At 36.8% G+C, this 25,972-nt stretch overlaps 2 protein-coding genes and 1 pseudogene across 4 annotated transcripts in view; 2 read left to right on the top strand and 1 right to left on the bottom strand.

Annotated features, from left to right (window-relative positions):
* RABGAP1 (RAB GTPase activating protein 1) overlaps positions 1–25,972 on the top strand; it is a 159,714-nt gene that overhangs the window by 92,829 nt on the left and 40,913 nt on the right. The gene's annotated exons all lie outside the window — the stretch shown is intronic.
* On the top strand, positions 903–3,436 carry GPR21 (G protein-coupled receptor 21). Its single transcript, XM_008698786.2, has one exon. The coding sequence runs from the start codon at positions 1,287–1,289 to the stop codon at positions 2,334–2,336; it is 1,050 nt and encodes a 349-aa protein (XP_008697008.1). The 5' UTR covers positions 903–1,286; the 3' UTR covers positions 2,337–3,436.
* LOC121103139 lies at positions 19,557–25,567 on the bottom strand (annotated as a pseudogene).

Below are 25,972 nucleotides of genomic sequence, written 5' to 3' on the forward strand. Positions count from 1 at the left end.
CTTTGGCAGTGTGTTTCAATCTAATTCCTGGCTGGCATTCTGTCCCGGTTACAACCCCTTCTCCTTACTAGCAGTCTAAATTTTGCTCATCTACTAAAGGGGGATTCCAGACAGACGAGGAAACAGCTTTCAAACATTGCACTGCAGGCATATTAAGTCATTACCCCACTGTGCAGTCGGGAAATCAGGGACCACTTCTCTGGCGATGAATTCTAATGAGCTGCTAAAGATGCCGAAGGGTGTGTGCGCACAGGCGTTTTTCTTTCCCCTCCCCCGCTCCTTCCTTTTCCCAAGCCCCCTCTTCTCCCTCTTTCCCCTCCTCCTCCTCTATCCCCTCCCTCTGTGTCTCAGTTCTGCAGTAAGCGGGGCTGAGGCACATTCCTGCACTGCAAGGCTTTCTGTTAAGGATGTGTTGTGGCTTTTGTTTGGATTGCAGCATGCAGAATTACAGGTAACACTCTGAAATCGAGCTAGGCAGATAAATTCTGTTGAAATGTTTTCAAAGAGGTGAAATATTACATTGGAATCAATGAAGAAAATAAATTATCTTAAGTAATTTGATTAGTGGTAGTTACAGTAAAATATTTTCAGAAATGCCGTAAGCAGATTCCTTTTCTTCCCCCAAAAGGCTCAAATGAAAGGAAATGGGGTTAGATTGATCTGGCTTGCGATTGATTTTGTTTTATGTTGATCATGAAAGCTTGCTGTTGTTCCTCCTCCTCTGAAGAGTAAGGACCAGTTATGTGGGGTGCCGCTGAGAGTAGCCATGAATAGTTGTACCGGGTGGGGTGGGATGGAGTGGTGGGAGGGTTGATACCAGCCTGAGCTAGCCAGGTTCTTTGATTAGGGCGTTGGATGCAAAATGTAAAATGCTCTCTCCTTTTCTTCTATCAGCTGTTCAGAGGAGACTCATTACAACTCCTGCTGAAGCTCCTAATCTTCCTCCCTTCTCTCCTGCCCCTACCCCCTACCCTCATTGGCCTGAAGACACTGTACCCAGAGTTTGCCTTTCTCCCCTGGTGCTATGTGTTTGGTAAACCTGGTACTATGGCCACATCTGGGACTGGCCAGACAACTGCTGCTGGTTCTCCCTATTCCAAGAAGGATTTAAAGGGGAATTGTACTGCAGGCAATGCACCAGAGCAGCATCAGGAGCTTGGGGACTGAGGCTCCTCTGGCATTATTACAGACACACAGAGCTGACCGCAATGACAGCAGCTGCTCCTTTGAACTGTTGGCAGCAGCCAAGCGGCAGCATGAAGTGAGAGATCACTCCTGAGCTCAAGATGAACTCTACCTTGGATGGTAATCAGAGCAGCCACCCTTTTTGCCTCTTGACATTTGGCTATTTGGAAACTGTCGATTTTTGCCTTTTGGAAGTATTGATTATTGTCTTTCTCACTGTATTGATTATTTCTGGCAACATCATTGTGATTTTTGTATTTCACTGTGCACCTTTGTTGAACCATCATACTACAAGTTATTTTATTCACACTATGGCATATGCTGACCTCTTGGTCGGGGTCAGCTGCCTGGTCCCTTCTTTATCACTCCTCCACTACCCCCTTCCAGTCGAGGAGTCTTTGACTTGCCAGGTATTCGGTTTTGTAGTATCCGTTCTGAAGAGTGTCTCCATGGCCTCTCTGGCCTGTATCAGCATCGATAGATATATTGCCATCACTAAACCTTTAACGTATAATACCCTGGTTACGCCCTGGAGACTGCGCCTCTGTATTTTCCTGATTTGGCTATATTCCACCCTGGTCTTCCTGCCTTCCTTTTTCCACTGGGGCAAACCTGGATATCATGGAGATGTGTTTCGGTGGTGTGCAGAGTCCTGGCACACCGACCCCTACTTCACCCTCTTCATCGTGGTGATGTTGTATGCCCCGGCAGCCCTCATTGTGTGCTTCACCTATTTCAACATCTTCCGCATCTGCCAGCAGCACACAAAGGAGATCAGCGAAAGGCAAGCCCGCTTCAGCAGCCAGAGTGGGGAGACTGGGGAGGTGCAGACCTGTCCCGATAAGCGCTATGCCATGGTCCTGTTCCGAATTACTAGTGTATTTTACATCCTCTGGTTGCCATACATCATCTACTTCTTGTTGGAGAGCTCCACTGGCCACAGCAACCGCTTCGCCTCCTTCTTGACCACCTGGCTTGCTATTAGTAACAGTTTCTGCAACTGTGTCATTTATAGTCTCTCCAACAGTGTCTTCCAAAGGGGACTAAAGCGCCTCTCAGGGGCCATGTGTACTTCTTGTGCAAGTCAGACCATAGCTAAGGACGCTTACACAGTCAGGAGCAAAGACCCCCTTAATGGATGCCATATCTGAAGTAGTTCAGGCACTGGGTCACTGTGGTGTGTGTGTGTGTGTGTGTGTGTGTGTGTTTCCTTTTTATCTCTGTGTTCCTAGTTCACTAGGAAAACTGGGACAAAATTATTAGACTCTAAGCAATAGCAAACAAACAATCCATCGAAAATAACCTTCTAAGTTTGCAGAAATTATTTTCTAAAAAGTGTTTTTGAATCAGGAGAATCAGGACCCTGAGGATAAATTGCTCTTGGTTCCAGTTTTTGTAATGTCATGGAAATGACTACATTTTTAAGATTTAAAATAAATAAAGCCATATCTAACACCTCTCTTTAGCTGGCACGACTGAACCTGGGTGTGAAAAGTGTCAGCATTTTTAAAAAGTCATTTTCTTGTCGCTTTTCTGGGTTCTTTCCAGCTGTTTGGGCTGCATATGCAATTGAATTCCTTTAACGGGGAATATTAAAAACTGGTGATGAATTAACAGGATTTAAAATTTTTCTTTATATATGCCAAAGTAGAACTACACTGCAAGTTTCAGCACTATCATTTAGAAAGCCGAATCTTTTATGTTTTATGTCTTATTCTCATGAGAGAATTCAGTACAGTGAATAATGTGAACACCTGAACACTAACTTTAAAATTTTGCAGTGCACCATAAATGAAGCAAAAATACAGTCAAATCATATTTTTATGAAAAATTGAGCTGCTTTCTGTGCCATGCTTCATGGAGATCTAAAGAAATGTGTGTATAGAAAGTGATTGTGTTGTAGTATTTTTGCCCATGCCTTTGCGTATGTGTGTATTGAAAATGTTTGAATTTAGATTTCTCTTTACAGCAAAATGTGTTTTAATAAGCTGAAAAACAAACAATAAGTTAATTGCTGCCATTTTTTTTATAATGGTGAAAACATATAAAGTAAATCTTTAGTCTTCTTTTTTTTTTATCCAGAGACTTTTGAAATATCAGAATATCCGGGAGAAAGGTGTCCTAAGCAACTGAGTCAGAAAATATACTGTATATTAACTAGTACATTTATAAAATAGAAGGGGATTGAGATGTTCTCTGTGGTTAAATGGAATCAACAGAGTAGCATCTTATTCTTTTTAAAAGCAATCTTTTTTAGTTAGTGTTAAGGAATGCACATTTGAATGAGAGGAGAGAGAATTGCTGTTCTCTTTCTGGGGGAAAAAAAATCCTTTGGTATAACAGTTCTTTACTTAGTCTTTCTTTTTTTTAAGCCAAAGTACTAGCAAAATCTATAGGATGTTATTACTGTTACACGGTAGAATTATCGAGAGTGCTGTGTATTTGTATGTACTAGTGATGTTTTTGTTCTTCAAGTGATTATCTTTAGAACAAGTTTATTTTTCTAAAAGGAGAGAAGGATTTCCCAGCAGCTCCGGGCATGAGAGTATTTCCTCTGCTTTTCTACTGGTTTTAATGTTTTGGGAGTCTTCGGGGGGACTTATGTGATCTCTGCCTTTGGCTAGATGTTATAATTTGAATACAACAATGGTATTCAGTGAGATGGAACAAACCCAAGGGAAATGGGTTAAAGTGGAGTTTTGAATCCAAGAAAGGACATGGATATTTATAAAACAGGGCGATAGGCTTTAGTTTTTTTGTCTTGATATTAGAAAACCTGCCCCCTTTTAAAATGAAGGACAGCGTTCTTATGATTTTAGGCTTTAGATATCCGTTTCATTTTAACCTCAAATGTGTGTTCTACTTAAACTTTTTAATTTTAAGTTTAGAATAAGTATTACATAAACATTGAAATTTCAGATTCTGAATTCTTCCCAAAAGCTTGCCTGCTCTTTATATATATTTACTATTAGAAAACTCGATTCCAAGCAGTTTCAATATTTAGAACTCATTGAAATTGCAAGTTATATTAACAATGGATGACTCTGTTAAATTGCCATTTGAATTGGAAAACCTTTTCTCTTGGATTCTGAAAAATGGTTCTGTACATTTCTCCTTTATAAAACATGGCACAAATCTAAAAAAACCAAAATTCCCTTTTCATACACATTGGAGAATGTAACCTGTTCAGATTTGCAGTTTGCTTGTGAGTTTTTAATTTAGCAAAGATGAGAATCTTAAAGACTATTTTTTATAGAAAACTGATGTTAAATCAGTGGATTTTTACTTTTGGGGGTGCCGAGTCCTTTTAATTTTTTCCTGCAATGGAGTTCCATCTTGTGAGAAAAGAGAAGACTCTTTCGGAAAGATCTTATGGAAATTTTATGGAAAAGAGAAAATAACTGTTTGATTTTTCTGGAAGTGGCTAATCAAGCTGATCTTTTAATGACTCAAAAGACAACTCTCTTAGAGCTTTTGTTAACAGATTTTTACATTTTTTTGTCCTCGTACCAAATTTAGGTGTTATTAGAAAATTTTTTTTCACATTAAAATCTCTGTCAACGTCTCAGCCTAAAACAAAAGTAGAAACTAAATACGTGTAGTAATTTTAAAGAAAAAAAATTCCCCCACTCCCCCAGCTGATACTTGTTTAATATCAGATGTCTTTCCAGTTTAGCTTGTCTTCATTGGACTGTATAAAGTCTGCGTTTTCTTCCAGTTGTCAGTTCTTTTCTCACATTCATTGTCTTTACTGTTTTTTAATTTTTATTTTCTTATGTGTGTGCATGTTGGGGGAGAGGGGATGAGCCTGGATGTAATCATCCAGTCTTCGGTGTCTAGGAGCATTTTCTATGTGATACATTTGGACAGTTTGTATTTAAATAACCTTTTCATCCTGGCATATTTAGTGCAACATTTGATGACGTTTGGTTTAAATACCAATGTGGCTAGTTCAGAATGAAAAAAAAAAGTATATTTTTAGATTCAATTACCTTGGGCTTTGGCAAGACAGTGCATTTAACTATATATGGCATATGACTGATATCAGAGGAAGCATAAGCTTTTGGTGATTGTGTTGAAATTATTTCATAGTAAATGTTCAAATGAGACAATACTAATTGTTATATTTGTAAATTAGTTGTACGTTTTTATACAGTGATTTTAGAGAAGATGTGGGTTTTTTTCCCCTCTTAGAACAGAAAAGCAGTTACAAAAGGACAAGTGGTCTACTTTAATGGAAGAACTGTCTTACGCCAGAAAGGATATTTAAATTGCTCATATATCTGCTGACTCCCAAATTCCATTTTGGAAAGGGTTTTCTTTAAGCGTTATTGCTTGATGAATTTCTTTTTGAGCCTTTTTTAAGGGCTTTTCCTTTTTACTTGAATAATGGCCTCAGTATTTTAAGGATTGGGAAAACTTGAATTTTTGTACTATAAATGCATTGTCCACTCTTTGAACTTGAAATTGAAGCAACAGGGTTACAAGTTCCCAGATGGTGGAGTGGTTTCTGGGAGTGTTTCCTCAGCCTTTCAGGTTTGATTGAAAAATCTGCACAGTGGCTTTATAGGAAATGTTTTAATTTTGCTATGTGTTTTTGTATCGTAGAAGACTCGTGAAATAAATTATTGGCAAGCCAGATTTTATTGTTATATGAGCAGATTATGGGAAGATTAAGGATGGGAGAATTGTGGCATTTATGATTTTTTAAAGTCTTCACAAATCGTTTTCTGTGTTGTTTTTGTATAATTTTTCCTTTTCAGGTTGAAGGAAACCTAATTATTTTATATTAAATGTACATATTATTAACATATTTTGCAGATTCTGGCATTATTCTAGACATTTCTTAGAGCTGCAAATGAATCATTAGGCTTTTCTTCAAGATTTAGGTGACGAGGGCACCATGATAAGATTAAAATGAACTTTGAATTGAGAATAAGAATTCTAGGTTTCTGTTTCAAATTAACTAGTTTTGTAAGGGCAAGTCACTTCTCTAAGTACTTAATTTCTTCTGTAAAAGAAGATAATCCCCTCATCCCTCATAGGGTTACTTTGACAATTGAATTAGATATGGATGTAAAAGTACTTTGTAATATGTGAAGGTCTTTGCAATAAAAACAAGTACTATTATTTATATTTACGATGGTTTCACATCTAAGAAAGTCCCACATAATGATATGATGTTCTCCCACATTAAGGTCTTAGAAGCTCAGTGCAGGGTTAGCAATTCCATGCTATTTAGCAATCCCACATTTGGGAAGAGAGGCATGATAAACCCTCAGCTTTCTAAAATGATAGTAGCATTCAATTCAACATAAAACTGTTTTCACTTACTTCCTTGTCTGTAAAGTCTCTAAAGGCAGGAACAGTGTAATGTCTCTTCATATCTTTATCCCCAAAATCTAACGTGGGACCTGGCTCAGAGCAGGAGTTCTGGTCAACTTTACGTAATTAATGAATGATTCTTTCTTATTATTACTTCTAGTCACCGTTATTACTTCTAGTCATTATAGAGCAGTGATGTTCAAAAGGTGGGCCAGAGCCTGTAAGCAGTCTTCTCTTTGCTCAAGTCTATTCTTGACTCTAAGTGATAAAAGATATCTTTGTGTGGGAATGTGCGTTCTCTGTATGCCAGGTAACTTTACTCCTGGAAACCCTGTAGCCTGGGCCAAGGGAACTTCAGGCAGTGCTGTCAAACTGCCAGTTTCTCCCGGCCTGCATAAGGAATTTGTATTTGGATCACATCACCTTCTTGGCTCTGAATCCAGATAAGGTAGGTCATAAAAATCAGTCACAAGGAAAGAGGAGGTATAGCCTAGCTTGGTGACAATTCTGTGGTTTTGCTTTGTGTTTCAGTCTTTACCAGTTTTCTAGTATTGTCTTCCTTTCTTTTCTTAATACGCTATCAGTCATGTATTCAGAGAGATATGCTTTAGATGATACTGCTTGTAAGGTGTGGAAAATTCTATTATGCAGTAACAGTGGCTTTAGGGAAAGTTTAAGAAGCAGTCAAGAAGCCTTTATACATCAGGCTCTGCTATGTGCCAGTCATTGCACCTGACAGGGTTATAAAGAAGGATCACATGACTCCTTTCTTGTAGAAAAGTCTGCATATTAAATAATCAGTTTTCTTGTCCCTCTGCACTCTCAAAATGCTCTCAACCAGCCTTAAATCTTCTAAGCAGGAGATAAGAGGAGTCCAGTCTGGAGACATATTTGAGGGCTCCCACACCAGTCACATTACCTGCCCAAGTCACTTTAAGTTGATGCCTGTCAGTCAACAAATCCCACCTATGCATACAGAGCTTCCAATTAGCTTGTTTATTCCTCTTTTACAGTTAGCCAAAGATCACTGGTCTTTTGAGAAAGGCATCTTACATAATACACAGGCCCAAAACAAACCAAAAAGAAAAAAAAAATCAGAGGAAATAGAAACCATGCAAGTCACAAAAGTTTTAAAAGTAAATCCAGCATATTTTCCAAAATATATTTTCAGAGAAGCTTTTGCGTCCATTAAAAGAGAATAGGATCCCATAAAAAAAATGAACAGAAAGAGAATAAGAAAGAATTCTTGAGATTTAAAGTATAATCAGATATTTTTTAAATCAGAAAAGTTGGAAGATAAAATTGAAGTAGGCCAGATAGTGAAACAAAAGACAATAAAGTAGATGAAAACAAGACAGAGACTCAATAAAGGAGGCCCAGTATCTGGCTAACATGATTTTCAGAAACAGAATAGAGGGAAAAAATGAGGAAATTCTCAGAGAAATATCAGAAGAAAAATTTCCAGAACTGAAAGATACGAGTTTCCATAATGAAAGGGACCCGGTTGGTGTAATAAAAAGACTTTATGGTGGCGAATCATAAAATTTCAGAACACTGGGGATAAAGGAAAGTCTTAAAAGCTTCTTGGTCTGGAGTAGGGATGGGAGAGTGGGAACATACTAAGTACAGAGATCTGAATAGCACTGGACTTCCTGCCACTTTGAAGCAAGGAGATAACAGGGAATAACTTCAAATTTTTGAGAAGTGATCTTTTTTTTTTTTTTTAAGATTTTATTTATTTATTTGACAGAGATAGAGACAGCCAGCGAGAGAGGGAACACAAGCAGGGGGAGTGGGAGAGGAAGAAGCAGGCTCATAGCGGAGGAGCCTGATGTGGGGCTCGATCCCATAACGCCGGGATCACGCCCTGAGCCGAAGGCAGACGCTTAACCGCTGTGCCACCCAGGCGCCCCTTGAGAAGTGATCTTTAACCTAGAATTTTATGCCCAAACTTTCATTCAAGTGTGGGAGTAAAATAAACCCATTTTGACATATGCAGGGCCTCAAAAATATTTACCTGCCTTACATCCTTTCTCAGTGAGTTACCGAAGGATATGCTTCTCCAGGATGGTGGTTGAAATAAAAAAAAGAAAAAAAGGAAGATAGAGAACCCAGGGACTCCCAACACAAGACAGAGGGGAAAAGAATTCCATGGTGATGGAGAAGAAAAGCCATGGGATGTCAGCTGTGCAGCAGACCTAGAATGCAACTCGTCCAAATTGGAGTGGAAGGAAGGAGGGCACTAGGAAGTATGTCTTTAGGAAAAAATAACTGAGAAGAAATTATAATTTTTTTAATTTAATCTAATTTTTTATTTATTGAGAGAGAGGTGTGTGTGTGGAGAGAGAGAATCCTAAAGAGGCTCCATGTCTAGGCAGAGCCCAATGAGGGGCTTGATCTCACAACCCTGAGATCATGACCTGAGCTGAAATCAAGACTCAGATGCTTAGCTGACTGAACTGCCTAGGCACCCCAGGAATTTACAATTCTGTCAGATTTGTCGGGGAAGAATTGGTGATAGATATAGATAGAATACTGAGGAGAAAAATGGAGCAATTAGTAACTGCAGGCAAAATGGAAAATTAACGAACAAAGGAAGTCTAGTCATGATATACTCTGTGATTTAGTTATGAACAATATTGATTTAATTAAAATTACATTGAGAGTCTGGGGAAGGGAAGTGTGTGTGGCAGGTGGGTGAGACTGGGGACTATAACAGAAGTACAGTCATCTCCCATACTAGAAGGTCTGAAAAAAAAAATCCCAGAAAATAACAATTTAAGTATTATATTTGGAAATAGGAAGAAAAAGGGTCCAAAAAAAAAGAAAAAAAAGAAGAAGGGGGTGGAGGAGGAGGAAAGAAAGAAATAGTTGCCTCTGGGGAGCAGAGGAGTGAGGGGTCTGGGGTCTGCTATTTTTCTTTGTAAGCCTTGTACTGTGACCTTTCCAACTAGGTAGGTGCGTTATTTTTTACAAAAAGCATAAACCACATTTAGGAAAAGGCAAATAGATTTCAGCAGAAGCAGAGGAAAACCGGAAAGCATAGGTTTAGACAATCAAAAAAGTAGAAAAATGAGAACCTGATAGCACTCTGTTATCTCTGGTCTTATACAGAGCACCTTCCTATTCATCATCTCCTCACATCCTTCCAAGGAAGACACGCAAAAGGGATAGTATCCCTCTTTTATAATTGTGGAAGCCTGGTTTGGGGACTGTAAGACCTTTTTGATTCCAGTCTACTACATCATGTTGCACAGGTGTCTGTTTGGGTCTTTTTAGATTTTTTAATCTTGGTTTTTACCAACGGAAGACAGCAGACTGGAAAGCATCTTCTTTGACATCCTGGGAAGGAAATCATGAAAACAAACACACTGTGTGTGTGTGTGTGTGTGTGTGTGTGTAGTATATGTATACTGGTATACAGGTACCTATAACTAAAAGACGTGGCAATATGAGATGGTGAGTGGAATGCAAAGTACCCTGCAGTATTCATAGGTAAGGAGATGTGTGTTAGGTGAATTTCCTTAGAAGGCAATGTATGAGACAGGCTAGGTTCGGAGAAAAGTAAGATCTCTATAGTGTTAATCTCTGCCCACCCCTTGAATAAGATTGCTATAAAGTATCCAGGTGGGCAGAGTTTGAGGATCCCAAAGGATCTATAGACAAAAGAAAGTGACCTATAATTATTGAGTGCCCTTTGCAGAGTAAAAAGCATATCTTTATGTTAAATTACCACAATTGAAATCACTTAATGAAAGATTTATTGGTTTGTTACAAAATGATTGTATTGGCTTTGAACAAAATACAAAAGTAAAAGTCTTTTCAAAGTAAAACTTTAAATTCTGTGTCTATCAGTTTTTAATAAATACTTGTTGAATTAGTAAGATAATATTTTGGGGAGAAAGCAGAAGTTACAGCATTAAGCAGCATGATTTATTTCTGAATTTTCTTCCAGAAAGACTGGGGAAATCCCCACTGCCAAAACCATTTATTTATAGTTAGACAAAAAAAAAAAAAATTAAAAAGGACATTTGTGGGTCTCTGTCTTCATTTGCCCCTGGGGAGCAGAATCTGACTCAAAAGGCTTTTTCATTTTTAAAAGTCTTTTTCCTTATGACATGATATTTGTAGTAATTGAAACCCTTCCCACTTAGATTATGTTAGCATCATGAATCGTTAACATCATTGTACTGAGGATGTGTGTTGTAGACTACAGAGCACTGAAAATGAAGTTAAAACAGAATTTAGGTACTAGCTCTGGCCATTTATTACATAATTGGACTCTGTCTGAACTTCAGAAGGATACTCATGTTTGAGTAATGATGATGCAACATTAAAGGAGTTGGTTTAAGATCAGGTACATGTTACATTGATGTAGTGCTCTTTACATTACGACTGTGATTCCTTTATACTCTTGGATCACTTTTCTCCTAAGATAAAGAGAAAGTAGTGAAAAGAGCGTGGATTTTGGAATCTGAGGCCCTTGGTTCTCTACTCTATAAAATGGTCTTATGCCCCCTCATTAGAACTTTGTGAAATTCAGATACTGTACATTTTAAGTATGTAGACTTGTGCGTGGTGGCACAGAAACTCAGTAAAAGATTGCTGCTATTATTTCTTTGTCACACAGAGGTCAGAATCTCCCAGTAACCTCCAGGGCCTGATGCAAATTGACATATACTCAGAGGAAAGCCCTGGGTGAATGTGGAGTGGCCCACCCTTCTTGCAGACATCATAAACCCCTCAAGTACTGCCGTAATTATTTGCTCCATCACCACATTAATGTTTTATGTATTTTGTCCTGCTTTTATAGTATGTTCTGCAGGAGGATTACTCCTATACAATTCTTAGACATTAAGGTACATATATATTTAGATGTACTTCATCAAGGAACAAGTCATTGAGGCTTAGAATAAGAGCATTAATAGGTTAGAGGTAGAAAGGAAATTTAGGACTGCAGTGGTTAAGAGGTATCCCTTTCGTTGAAATTCAAAAATGAGTTGTATTAGGAAAAAATAAAATCACGGCAAGGGTGTTTTAAGCATCAAAGCTCTGAATGAAGAGGAATCATTTATACACTTAAGAAATAGACCATATAATATGTCGGGATTAAAAGCAGTGCTTGAGAGGCAAGCAGACTTTGGTTTGAATTCTAGCCCTGCCACTTAATAGCTGTAACCCCTCCTAGTCTCTGTTGCCTTAACTAATAGCACTATTTCCTGCAAGCATTAGGATTAAACGAGCCAGTGCTTGTGAAGCTCTTGGCCCATAGTAAGCATTTGGTGCACGTTAACAGGTGCTGTTGTCTTCCTTGTGTGAATAGGGCAGCATGGATGAACTAGAGGTTTGAAGTTGAGGTGTAATGCTGAGTAAGGTCAGAAAGATAAATTGGGACTACCTAGTTTGAAATAAATGGCTAAGGGATTTGATTTTAATTAGGAATTGGAGATGCGCTTAAGATTTTTGAGTAGGCAAATTACATAATATAGAATCCTAAAGTGACAGGGCTAGAAAACCCCTTAGAGGTCACAGTCTAGACCCTTCCTCTTACAGATGGGGAAAGGGGACCCAGAGTGGTGGCTTAATTAGTTGCAGAACTGGGACTCAAATCCAGCCAGGTCTTATACCTCCCTTAGACTCAGTCATACCACCAAAATAAGTCCAAAGCTTTGTTCGGCGTTTGTCAAGTGCTTAGAAAATGGGAGTTGCTAGCAGGTTTGGGAGAAAGGGAAACAAGTGTTCAGATTTTGGTGAGTGTTAAATAAAAATAGTCTTTCCATTGGTACTTTCAACCAAACCAATTAAGAATTGAAAACTCTTCGTTAGAAAGTTCTGTTGATCACTGGCAGCCACCTCAGAAATGTTTGTTAGGACAAGTGAGAATACATGACATGCTGGTTCTAGAACACTTCGTGGCTGTTTATAGTATTCGTCCTGCTGGTGAGATGAGAGGGCGAAGTTTTTGCTTAAGTAAAATTGAAGATCACTGCTTGTCCAATATCTGTTAAGAGTGCTGTTTCCCAAGAACTTTAAATAGAAAAACATTTTAAAAATTTAATTCCGGGGCGCCTGGGTGGCACAGCGGTTAAGCGTCTGCCTTCGGTTCAGGGCGTGATCCCGGCGTTACGGGATCGAGCCCCACATCAGGCTCTTCCGCTATGAGCCTGCTTCTTCCTCTCCCACTCCCCCTGCTTGTGTTCCCTCTCTCGCTGGCTGTCTCTATCTCTGTCAAATAAATAAATAAAATCTTTAAAAAAAAAAATTTAATTCCAGGGGGGCTCTTAACTACCTATGTAGAAAGGCATTATTACAAAGATACTAATAGACTTTGGTTGGTATACCTTTGTGCTGATAAGTTTTAAGTTTTTAGGTTAATAGAAAAAGATGTAAATAGTTACAGCTTTATACATTGATGAAATAAGATAGCTTTTAAATATTTAAATATTTGTTTCTTGCTAATTGTTTCTTAAGATTAGTTCTTTAGGGAAATATTAAAATCTCAAACATTTTTCTTGTATATCAGGGCTCAAGGAAACAAATTTGCCTGAAAGCTATATAAAAATATGTAACTAAAATAGATGTCGAAACCCAGAACATATAGTCTGTGAATATGTATATGAATGCAGACCTTTTATAGAATTCTGAATGCAGTTCAGCAGTTCACAGATGGAGATGTTTGTGATTAGTATCATTCAAACACAGATTCTTATTTAATTGTGTTAACTGTTATAAGAGCTGGGAACTCTATAGAGATCTAAAGTCATTTTAATATATCTAGCCATTTTGTAGTTGCTCTATATTTTTGCTACTTAATTCTCTAGCTTTAGAGTTCTTATTTTCAGAAGAAACTAACTTTAAAGTAAAACTGGGTATTTAAGCGTTATGAAATATAAGTATTTTCTTAGAAATCATAATTAGATTATTTGGTTATATTGAAAATATAGCTTGAGGAATGTATCTTGATCGTGTGTGGTGTATTATGAATGGGTGATTTTGAGAAGATTTGGTTCTGGGCATGTAATGCTTTATAAAATCTTTAAGCAAATAATGTAAGCCAAACAATAGAGTCTTTATTAAGCTGTGTAAGAAGGCATTTGATACATTGCTCAGTAATATAATTGAAATAAGTATTTGGAAATTATCACGTTATCAGGAACATGTGTTTTTGACTTTGTATATAATAATTTTGTGACTTCGAATTTAGCTGATTTATAGGTTACCTCCGCTACCAGCTTTTTCATCAAAATGATACTTTTTGTGTTCACTTTTGTCAGGTAACAGTTCATGAGTATTTCCTGCTTCTTGGGCCTCTCCATGATGGATTACTATGAAGAAGAAGCAACAATAACAAAGCAGGAAAAGTTGACAGTGCAGTTAGCATTTATGCCTTATCTATACATGATTTGGGACTATTTTGCCAAACATTGAATAATTTTCCTGTGGGAAACTTGAGCCCTAAAAGGAAATGAACATAGCGAAAAGACTGCATATCACATGGGACTTAGGTTTATTTTTAGAATGGCACTGTAATGCCATATTTGGATTGAAACAATGTGATAGCAGTACATTATTTTATTAAACAGCTATCTTTTCTGAAAAAGTCATCTAATTTTCTGTCACATTGTATGCCATAGAGTTAAGGTAAGAAGTATATAACTGTTTAGCTGACGAGTGCTACAGTTTGTATTAAAGTTAGAGGCACTTGCTTGTCTGCCAGACATTACTGGAGCCTGCTTTTCTGAGCCTGCTCTGTGTAATACTCTGGTAGTTCATTGCCGTAGTACGTAGTTGTCTTTTTGTTGTGCATGTTTAGAGTAAGTTGTTTTCTTTACTGGGAGGGAAAAAGAGAGTAAAGGAAGATTAGTAGCTTTGGTTGTTTTTATAGTTATCTGATTGTCTTGAAATGGAAGAGCACTTTCCTAAATGAGACAAAAATAGAGGAACCCAAATGGGTTTTGCTTCTGAGAGATGATTTTTTTTTTTTTTTTGAAGATGATTAGCAAAGGTATTTCATACTGAGCTCTACAGTGTTCTGGTAAGCATTATTCCTAGGTAAAAAAAACAAAAGCACTTATTCCATCATTTATATTATGTGTAGGTTTTTCTGCTACTTGCTTTATCTTCTTTATAATTTCATTTGGTTGAGATAAATTATGTTGTTGGTAATATACAGTGGATTTCTGAATTATGTACTAAAATTGCAGGTCCCCCACAGGGCACTAGGTCCCAAATAGGAAAACCTGCCAAATACACATTTTGTCCCTTGGCCTCTCTCCCAAAGTTGGAAATATGCCAACATCATAAATCTCAAGTCTGATGGGAAAGAGCCACCACTCATGTACACGGTCTAATGATTAAGAAACATGTTGGAATCCACCTAGCATTTAGGGAAAATGCCTTTTCTTTGAATAACTTCTAGAAGGGCCACATGTTGAGGTTTTCTTCACTTTGTTTTTATGTTTAAGAGCATTATATATTTCTCTGTCTGCGTGTTGTTAGGGCCTTAGTTACTTGTGTTTTAAACCCACTGAACAGCCTTTATCCAAGGAAGCACTTTCGTATGAATAAAAAGAAAAAGCATATTTTCAAAGTCTGTGTCATGTCGGTTTTAGTAATAAGAACTAGAAGACAAAAGCTTCTTTATCATGTGTTAAGAGCTAGAAATGCCACTCACTACTGATAAGAGAATTTGTTCACTTTTACAGTATGTTTATCTGGGTTAAGAATGTGAGCTAAGGGGACGCCTGGGTGGCTCAGTCGTTAAGCGTCTGCCTTTGGCTCAGGGCGTCATCCCGGCGTTCTGGGATCGAGCCCCACATCAGGCTCCTCTGCTGGGAACCTGCTTCTTCCTCTGCCACTCCCCCTGCTTGTGTTCCCTGTCTCACTGGCTGTCTCTCTCCCTGTCAAATAAATAAATAAAATCTTAAAAAAAAAAAAAATGTGAGCTAAAAAGCCAAAATGGTTGTGTTCCAGGCCCAGCTCCTCCCCTTTCTAGCCAGCTGATTTAACTTCTTTCCCCATTTGTCAGAGGGTTAAGATAGATAGATCTGTCTATATGATCTGTCTGTATATAAGGCAGTTAAGATCCATCTTAGCTCTTGTTATTGTTGGTTAATTGTTTTTAAGTCTGTAAAAGCAAATTTGTTGGTGAGAAATAAGTGGCCCTGAACCGTAAGTGTGTCATATATCCCCTTGAGAATTCATTTATTCAGCAAGTACTTACTGAATGTCTACCATTTGTCAGACACTCTTCTAGGAGCTGTAGATGGCATGTGAACAAAACAAATCTCTGCACTTGTGAAACTTCACATTCTAGTGAGTCTTAAAATTCCTGAACATTCTTAGAAAAATACACGCAAAGCATTGCATGCAGTGTCAGAGAAGTCTGTTTATTAAATCTCCAAACACATCTCAGAAATCTCCAAAATTTTAGAAATCTTTAAGAATATCCTCACATACCTTCTTCTTATTTTGTTGGAATTCCTGTGTGAGGTATTCCTAAAGAAGGATACAGTATTTGATTTTTAAAGACAAAGCTTTGTTCAAGAGACAAAATAATTGCTATTGTTTTCCTTAACCACCTTTTTTGGCTCTATCAAGTTAGAAATGCATAGATTTAACATGATCAATTGAAATAAAATTTCCAGATTTTGCAGATTTTTGTAGGACCATCTTGGTCTTGTCCAAACACAGGAACATCTGTTTTCATTGGCATAAAAGTCTTATTCTTTATTTTTTCACTTAAGCAATTCTGCTGTTTCCAAAACATACAAAATTAAATTACAAATGATGAGAGTTATATGTAATTAAGAATGATTGTACCTCAAGGATGTTTTCAGTCCTCATTTATTCACTTATGAACATGTAGCACCCTTTCAATTTCTGTTTTCTTCTTTTGGGTTTTTATCCTAGGGGATTTTAAAAATTAAGTCTTTAAAATCATTTCTTACAAGCTATAGCTGACTTTCTAAGAGCAAAATATAACCAGTTGTTTTTTTAAAAAATTTCTGTGAAACATATTGTAAAGATAGAATATGGTATAATAGATTTGAGTGGGGTTTTGGTGCTTTCTGTTTTATTCTGTTTTCTGAAGTGTTAAATGACAGCTTTTAACAAATCATTATTAACATTACAGACTAGTACCAAGATCTGTCTAACTTTTTCTTTAGGCAACAAGCTACTTTGGAAATAATAATCTTCCCTGTGTTGGTTATTTCTCATGGCAGCCTTCCACTGCATTTTCTTTGTTTGGGTACTTTCTTTTTCTTCCTGCCATTCTTAGCTTTCTATTTTTCAACTTGAGTTTACAAAGGGTGTGTATTCAAACGGTTTCCGCCAGTTCCCAGTACCTTGTTAATCCTGAGAAGCTACCCAGTGGGCCAATTCTCACAGTAAGGTATAAAAATAGTTGTCCAGAAAAATTACAGAATGTGGTACCACTGTGATTTGAACTAATGGATGACTTTCAAAACTTAGATGGAGAGAAGAAAACAGCATATAAGTATTATCATTTCCTTAGATTTTTCTCTGCAGAAATTTTTTTAGAAGAACCTTAAAAATTAAGTAACAAAGCCTCACCATTGCTTTTTATCATATACACTAAAAGGGCATAAGAGTTGGGGCCAGGAGAGAAATCATCTATAAATCGGTCACATGAACAGAGCCTACTTTTGGTTACTGTGGAGCTTACACCTACAGCATTCATTTCACAAGTTTTATTCCACATATTCTCTTCAGCATTTTACTGAGTGCCTGATAAGTGCAGATCATTACTGGTATGTGAACTTGGGTGGCTAACCTTGCTAAGCCCAAATTTCCGTATTGTATAAGGAGATAATGCCATTTTTTTCTTTTAATAGACTATGTTTAAGAATGGTTTTAGATTTACAGAAATTGTGAAAATAGTACAGGGTGTTCCCATATGTCCTGCATTCTTTCCCCTATTATTGATATCTTACATTAGTAACCAATATTGATGTATTAATATTAACCAAAATCTATATTTCGTTTTTTTTTTTTTTAATTTTATTTATTTGAGGGAAAGAACACACACAGGCAGGGGGAGAGGGAGAGGGAGAAGCAGGCTTCCCGCTGAGCAGGGAGCCTGACATGGGGCTTGATCCCAGGACCCTGGGATTATGACCTGAGCCGAAGGCAAACACTTAATCAACTGAGCTACCCAGGTGCCCCTATACTTTATTTAGTTTTGCTTAATTTTTACCTAATGTCCTTTCTCTGTAGTGGATCCCATCCAGGATACTGTATTACATTTCGTCCACATGTGTCCTTAGGCTCCTCTTGACTGTAACAGTGTTTTATACTTTGACTTTGATGGTTTTAGGGAGTACTGGTCAGGTGTTTTATAGAATGCCCCTCAGCTGGAATTTATCTGTTTTTCTCATGAGATTATGAGTTTTGGGGATGAAAACATAAGTAAAGCACCATTTTCATCATCTCTTATCAAGGGTAGGGACTATCAACGTGACTCACCACTGTTGATTTTGACCTTGATCATCTGGTTGGGGGCATATTTGTCATATTTCTTCACTGTTAAGTCACTGTTTTTTCCCCTTTCCATGCTGTGTTCTTCCAAAGGAAGTCACTCTGCACTGCCCACACCAGGAATGGGCTTCCTCCAAGAGGGCAGCATTCTACATAAGTTACTGGGAATTCTTCTGCATAGGGTATTTGTCTCACTCCCCCCTGAATTATTTAGTCATTTATTTATATAAGTATAGACTCGTGGATATTTATTTTATACTTAGGTTATTCATTTATTTTGTTTAAATTGTTCTAGCTTTTGCCATTGGGAACTCTTTTATTTGGCTCCTCTTTCCCGTTGGCATACTCTTCTTGTTGTGGGTTTGTTTTCTTCATAGTCTGTAGACAGGGGAAGCACTTCCTTACTCTCTGGCACTTCTAGATAGCCCAGGTTCATCTTGTATATTTCCTGCCCCAGTCTTAGAAACAACTATTTCTCTAAGGAGTCCTGGTTCCTTTTATTGGTAACTGGTATTAGAAACCAAGATCCTGGCACTAGATGTGCTCACTGCTACTGGACTTTATTGCTTCTACGCCCTCTCATCGACTGACAGAGCAAGGAAATATCTGTGCAGTGATGCCTCTTGATCAGTTAACATGTGGGTTCAGCAAACAGTGCATTGAAATTAGTAAGGGGTGGACTCAGTAAACTTTATATGTAGTTCTTTGCAACTTTAGATACAATTATTAGACATATGTAGACTAAAAGGAGGGTAAGACAAGTACATAAAAGACTATTCCAAAACAGCAGGGCGATTGCTGTAAGGCTGCTACTAATATGGCGTGTACACTGATTGGTACACTTTTCTGGAGGACAGATTGGCAGTATAATTCAGAATCCAAAACACAAGGGTTAAGTTGGATCTTGGGGGAATGATGTGATTGTGGAAACTGTCTTTGCCTTAGGAATCATGGCTCTACTTTACAACCCTGTTTATAGCAAAAGAAGTAGAACAGCCTGAATATTCCAAAGTCAAGAGATTTAGCATAGTAAATTACGGTATAGCCATGTTACAGGTAACGGTGCATTAATTCCACAGTAGTAATTGTCAAGTGATATGAAAAGATGCTCACAACATTTTGCAGTTGGTAAAATTAATTTTCAAAACAGTATGAACTTTTATAAAAATAATTACATAAAAAGTTAGGCATATACCCCCCCCAAACATTAGCTATAGTTATTTCTGAGTTGTGAAATTATCTTTCTTTTTTATTTCCTCCCAGTATTATCATAAGAAGGAAGCAAAAAAGTTTTATTAAAATAAAACAAAAAGGTTTTGTTACTATATGAAGAAAACAAAAAGTTAGGTTTTTCCTCTTAAAATGCAGTAAGGTGGATCACCTCGGTGGCTCAGTCAGTTGAGCATCGAACTCTTGATTTCAGCTCAGTTCATGATCTCAGGGTCATGAGATCAAGTCCCACATTGGGCTCCACGCTGGGTGTGGAGGCTGCTTAAGATTCTCCCTTTCCGTCTGCCCCTCCCTACCTCCTACCCACCCACCACCACCGCCGCTCACACTCGCGTGATAAATAATAAAATGCACTAAAGCGTATTATTTTGGGTTATGTTTGGACAACAGCGAGTAGTCACATTTGGCAGGAGTATGAGAAGGAGCAATAAAAGAGATTTAGATGTTAGTATGAGGTGTTAATTCTCAGTATTTGTTTAGTGAATAAATTTTAAAAGTGAGATTTTAGAGTACAATTTTTAATGAAATTATTCCCAGCAATGTACATGTGTATTCCATTATATGATTATACCATAATTTATCTCTTTTTCTGTTGATGGACATTTGGGGTTTCTAGTTTGGGGCTATTACAAATAAGGTTATTTGTAATAACCTTACATTCTTAACTTTTTTTCCCCTCTTGATTATGTGTTTTTGGTTCTCTTGTGTAATACTAAGGAGGAGAATTGCTGGGTCTGAGTACATGTGTGTTTAATTTTTACAAGAAACTGCTGTGTAATTCACCAAAGTGGTTGTATCATTTTACACCTCCATTAACAACAATTGAGAGTTCCAGTTGTTTCATATCCTTACCAACGTTTGGTATTGTCTTTTTATTTTAGACAGTCTAGTATGTTTCAGTGCCTATATTTATGATTTCTGAGCTGTACATACAGTACATATGATTTCTGAGCATTGCTGATTGAGATGCAGGGGACAGCATACCACTATACTTAAAGGATTTAATTTAAACCTCGACTACATTGGGGATACAAAAATTTACAGACTTGGAGAACTGACTTTTATAAAATGCAGCAGACATTTTTGACATTTGTTATTACATGAAAAAGTGCATATGTTCAAAGGGATATACATTTCAAGTTATTGCAGCTTATTTGTGACAGAATTTATGCTTGTAAAATATATATGAAATTAGTCAACAGTGGCATGTCAGTATATTTAAAATCATTACAAATCTCTGTTCATATTGCCCATGAAAAATTATTGTCATATATATATTTAGAGCAGGAGTTGGCAAACTGTGGCCTAGGAGCCAAATCCAGTATGCTGCTTGTTTTCATAAATAAAGTTTTATTAGAATACAGAAATGCTTGTTTATTTACATATTGTCTATGGCTACTTTTACTCTGCAAAGGGAGAATTGAATAATTTTAAAGCTAAATGACCTGCAAAGCCAAAACTAACTTGCTGTCTGCCTCTTAACAGAAGAAGTTTGCAAGATGTTAATACTGCATAATCATATGGCATTTTAGTTTTCTTCTGGAGATTAAAGCTCTTTTTCATGGGATGAAATGGCAGAAACATAAAACCAGTTGATGAAAAAAAAAACCCACTTCTGCCATAACTTTGATAATTTTCAGGACACATATCAAGTGATAGTTTTGCCATTCCCTGTTCTTTTAAGGTTTACATCTCTGCACGATTGTCTTATGTACCTTTGTAACAGTTTATTCTCTGTGAAATCGTTGTACTAACTGTAGTCTGGTTGAGAGGAAGTATTTGGTTGACTTCATCAGTTTGGCCATGAATAGTGTTATATGCAAAGTGTGTTGTACCAGCAAGTTTCTTGTACCAGCTCCACCTCTGTTTGACTCCTTGGAAATAAAAGCACTGTGTATTGTATAAACCTTAATGTTGTAAGCACTCAGGTTTGGATGTTTTACAGCTCTTTGCTGTGTTCTCTTAGGAAGAAATTATCCATAATGTTGCTGTGATGTGATTTGTTTTCAGAATCTTTTCAAAGTTAGTGATGTCACTATTCTGATACAAACTTACTAATAAGTTCATCATTATTAGAATTTCTTGATCATTTTTGTACAGCTTGACTTCTGGCAAGTCAAATGGATTTAATCCCAAATTTTTCAGCATATTTCCTAAGACTAGATATTTTAAGTAAGTGTTTGACATAGAACAACCCAATATACTATCATTGTTGAGGCTTTGAATTTCGGCATGTGAATTTTCAAATTCACCTTTTCTCGAGGGCATTTTTACCCCTTCTTTCTCTGATGACTCCCAAGATCAATGGATGAGGGATGGCAGAGTGAGGAGGACCGACCATAGAATATTTTTAGTTGTGTTATTTTCCTATCCTACATGCATTTGAATTTCCAAACTGTTTATCTTTAATAACTGTGTCTTCAGGTTATCCTCATCACCAATCTGATATGGCTGATGTAACTGGCGTAGTATATTTTGAAGTTTTCCGTATCCCCTCAATTCTTAATATAATTTACTTAATCTTCATGCTTGTGTTAAGCCACAATCTGTCACTCTTAGAATGTTTCAGAACATGTTGTTTCATAGAATTTCTGAAGTAAATTCTCCTGCCATTTTCTTAAAAAGAATTCTCTTTAGAGGTGGAGATACAATTCAAGAATAGAATTAACAAATTATTCAGGCTGATTTTTTGTAGCTATTCCAAATATAGGTCAATAACATGTCTGTTCATTTCTGGAAAGCTTTGTCAATGTGAAATTCATCTTAGTTGTTGTTTTAATGTTTTCAGTCTCCCTTCTCTTTTTCTTTCAAGCTCCAAAATCTTTCAGAAACTGCATTAATGCTGCTTTGGGTAATCTCTCTTCAATACTTTGAAATTATAATTCTGATTTTCCAAATCGTCATTGATTAAATAACTCCCTTCAGAGTATTCCAGGTAATAGATTAGTTCTTACCAGTACACAAGAAATCATTCTTTTTTGGCAGACATTTTGGCTGCTATTTCATTGTGATTTTAATTAACCTTTTCATTTGCTTATTTGCCGTTTATATATTTTCTTTTACGAAGAGTCTGCTCAAATTTTTGTCCATTTTATTAGATTGTCTTTTTCTTTGAGTTCTAGATATATTCTAGATGGAGTTTTTTTCACATATCTGTACTGCTTGCCTATTTCTTTTATAAATGGCATGTTGTGTTTTTTTTAATTAAGTTTAATTTCACTGTTAGCATACAATGTTATGTTAGTTTCAGGTGTACAATATAGTGATTCTGTACATTGCACAGTGCTCATCATGATGAGTGTACTCTTTAATCCCCATCCCCTGTCTCGCCCATCGCTTCTCCCACCTCCCCTCTGGTAGCCATCAGTTTGTTCTCTATAGTTTAAAGAAGTCTGTGTCTTGGTTTGTCTCTCTTTGTATTTTCCCTTTGTTTGTTTGTTTCTTAAATTCCACATGAGAGTGAAATCATGGTGTTTGTCTTTCTCTGACTGACTTCACTTAGCATTTTGCTCTAGCTCCATCTATGTTGTTGCAAATGGCAAGATTCCATTCTTTTTGTGGCTGAGTAATACCCCGTTCATGTATGTATACCATATATATATTATATATATATATTTATAATATATTATATATATTTATAATATATATTATATATATGGTATACATTATATATATATAATACACATACATACATACACAGATATATATGTAGCATATCTTCTTGATCGATTCATCTATCAATGGACATTTGGGCTGCTTCCATAATTTGACTATTGTAAATAATGTTGTAATGTCTATTGTAGGGGTGCATGTACCCCTTTGAATTAATGTTTTTGTATTTGAGGGGTAAATACCCAATAGTGCAATTCCTGGATGGTAGGGCAGTTCTGTTTTTAACTTTCTGAGGAATCTCCATACTGTTTTCCACAGTGGCTGTACCAGTTTGCATTCCCACCTATGTGCACAAGGGTTTTCCTTTTTCTCTGCATTCTCACCAACACTTGTTGTTTCTTGTGTTTTTGATTTTAGCCGTTCTGACAGGTGTGGGGTGATGTCTCATTATAGTTTTGTTTTGGGTTTTTAAGTTTATTTATTTAAGTAATCTTTACATCCAACGTGGGGCTTGAACTCGCAACCCCACAATCAAGAGGTGCACACACTCCAACTGAGCCAGCCAGGTGCCACTCTCATTGTAGCTTTGATTTTCCTTTCCCTGGTAATGAATGGTGTTGTGCATCTTTTCATGTGTCTGTTGACCATCTATATGTCATTTTTGGGAAAATGTCTGTTCATTGTTCCAGTTAATAAGGTTCTTTCCTGATTTCGTTTGGTGCCTCATTCACATGGATCTTGAATTAAACATTAGCATTAGAGATTCGGATTTGGGTACGGCCATTGACCACATAGTGTTGCCATTGCTTAGTCCTGAAGAAGCGTTTGGACTTTATTAGGCATATTTATCAAGCATTGACGGACTTTATGCTCTACATTATTATGCTAGGCTCTGTGGAAATTATAAAACTGAATCACAATAGTTTTACAGGGAAGTTAAGATAAAAATAAAAATATATATTCTAGGAAACTTCTGTGTGTGTGTATTCTGCATATCACTAGTGAGTGTGTACATATGTGTGTTCAGAGGACAGCCCCAGCTCTCAGCAGTGCTGGAGATAGCTTCCTTTCACTTTTATCAAGTCTTTTCTGTGTACATGTCAGGCATTGGTAGAAGCTCTTTATAGATTTATATTTTATATATACATTTAATGTAACCTTTACTACAACTTTATAAGGTAGTTGATATTAGTCACAGAAGATACGAAACTTACCTGAAGTTGTTCAGCTTAAGAGACTGAGCCAACTTTCAGACCCAGATATGTGTGCCTCTAAGCTGTGCCCCAGGTTTTAAGACCTTGAGGTAAATATGGATTTACATCATTTTCATCACTTAGCTGTAGGTACTAAACTAGCACTGGGAACTCTTATTACTTTAAAGGGCTGGAATTATCTTGGGTCTCTCTTTCATTTGTATGAGCATCCTCTTTTATTTTTCCATTTTAAAATCATCTTTATTCAGTTGTAATTTATATACAGTAAAATACACGAATTTTAAGTGAATGATTCAGTACATTAACTACCATTACAGTTGTGATGGATAATATTTCCATATTCAGACTTAAAAAAGTTCTCTGTCTCTTAAGAATCAGTTTTCTCCTTTTAACTCCGGCCTCTTCTAAACACTGATCTACTTTCTATAACTTACAATTTTGTCTTTATAAGAATTTCATACACATGCTGTCAATGGAAAATAATCTTTTGTGTCTGGCTTCTCCAGTCACTTAGAAAATGCTTTTGAGACCCATTCATGTTGCATATATCAACGTTTTTTTTTTTCTTTTTTATTTCTGAGTAGTAGTATTCCACTATGTGGATTGTACCACAATTTATTTATCCATTCACCCATGAGAGCACATTTATATTGTTTCCAGTTTGGGCTAGTATGAATCAAGCTGTGACCATTCAAGTTCAACTCTTTGCATGTATTCATATTTTCATTTCTCTTGGATAAATATTTAGGACTGGAATCACTGAATTATATGGTACGTGTATGTTTAACTTTATAAGAAACTTCCAAACCATTTCCAAATATTTGGACCATTTCGTATTCCCACCAGCAATTTCTGGGAGTTCCATTTGTTTCACACCCTTTGCCAACACTTACTGTCTTGGTTCTTTTTAATTTTAGCATTTAGTTAGGTGGGTAGTAGAATCTCATTGTGGTTTCAGTTTATATTGTTCTAATGACTAGTGATGTTGAAATTTTTTCACGTGCTTATTTACCATCTGTGTGTCTTGTACTGTGAAGTACCTCTTCAATCTTTTACCACCATTCCCCCTTTTAAAATCAGTTGTTTGCCTCTTTATCTGTTTTAAGAGTTATATATTCTGGATACAATACCATTATCAGATAGATGTTATAGGTATTTTGTCCTGGTCAAAGTTTACATTTTCATGTTTTTAACAGTGGCGTTTAAAGAGTACAGTTTTAAAGTTTTAATGAAGTCCAATATATCATTTTTTTCTTTTATGATTCATGACTCATGGGGACTCCTGTAGATAGCTCTGCAGATCCCTTTCTATTCAGCTTTTCCTCTCTAGTACTCTGAGCTACAAACTCTAGCTACCTTGCCCTTTCCATATTCTGCTCTTTTCTCCGCTCAGGAAGATATTCCCCACCGCAGCTCAGTTTCGGTTCCCTCTCCATGTGCTGCAGCCTGGAAGCTGCTGCCCGGCAATAACGACCGTGGTCTTTGGTCTCACCTTGCATCTTGTCCTTTTCTCAGGGAGCACCATCGTTCTGAGTTGCCTTAACTATCACTAACATACTAAAAACTAGTAAAGCCAGTAAAGCTCTTTGGGAAGCAGTTTGGCAGTGTCTCTGAAAGTTTTAAGTAGTTTGCTTGTTAGAAAAGAGCGTAGGCTTTCAAGTTAGTTCACTGGGATAGAGTTTGGGAGCTCATAGTGTGCAAACTTGTAATGAGTAGTCAAAAGCCATTGAGATCTGATGCACAGTATGATGAATATATTATGTAATGTAATAAATGTGGCTATAATGGCAGTCATATTACAATATATAAATGTATTAGAGTACCACACTGTACACCTTAAATTTCTACAATATTACATGTCAAATATATTCAATAAAAATTTAAAGTTAGTTCACATCCCACAA

This window comes from Ursus maritimus, unplaced genomic scaffold (assembly GCF_017311325.1).
Source record: "Ursus maritimus isolate PB19 unplaced genomic scaffold, ASM1731132v1 scaffold_17, whole genome shotgun sequence".
Taxonomy (NCBI): Eukaryota; Metazoa; Chordata; class Mammalia; order Carnivora; family Ursidae; genus Ursus; species Ursus maritimus.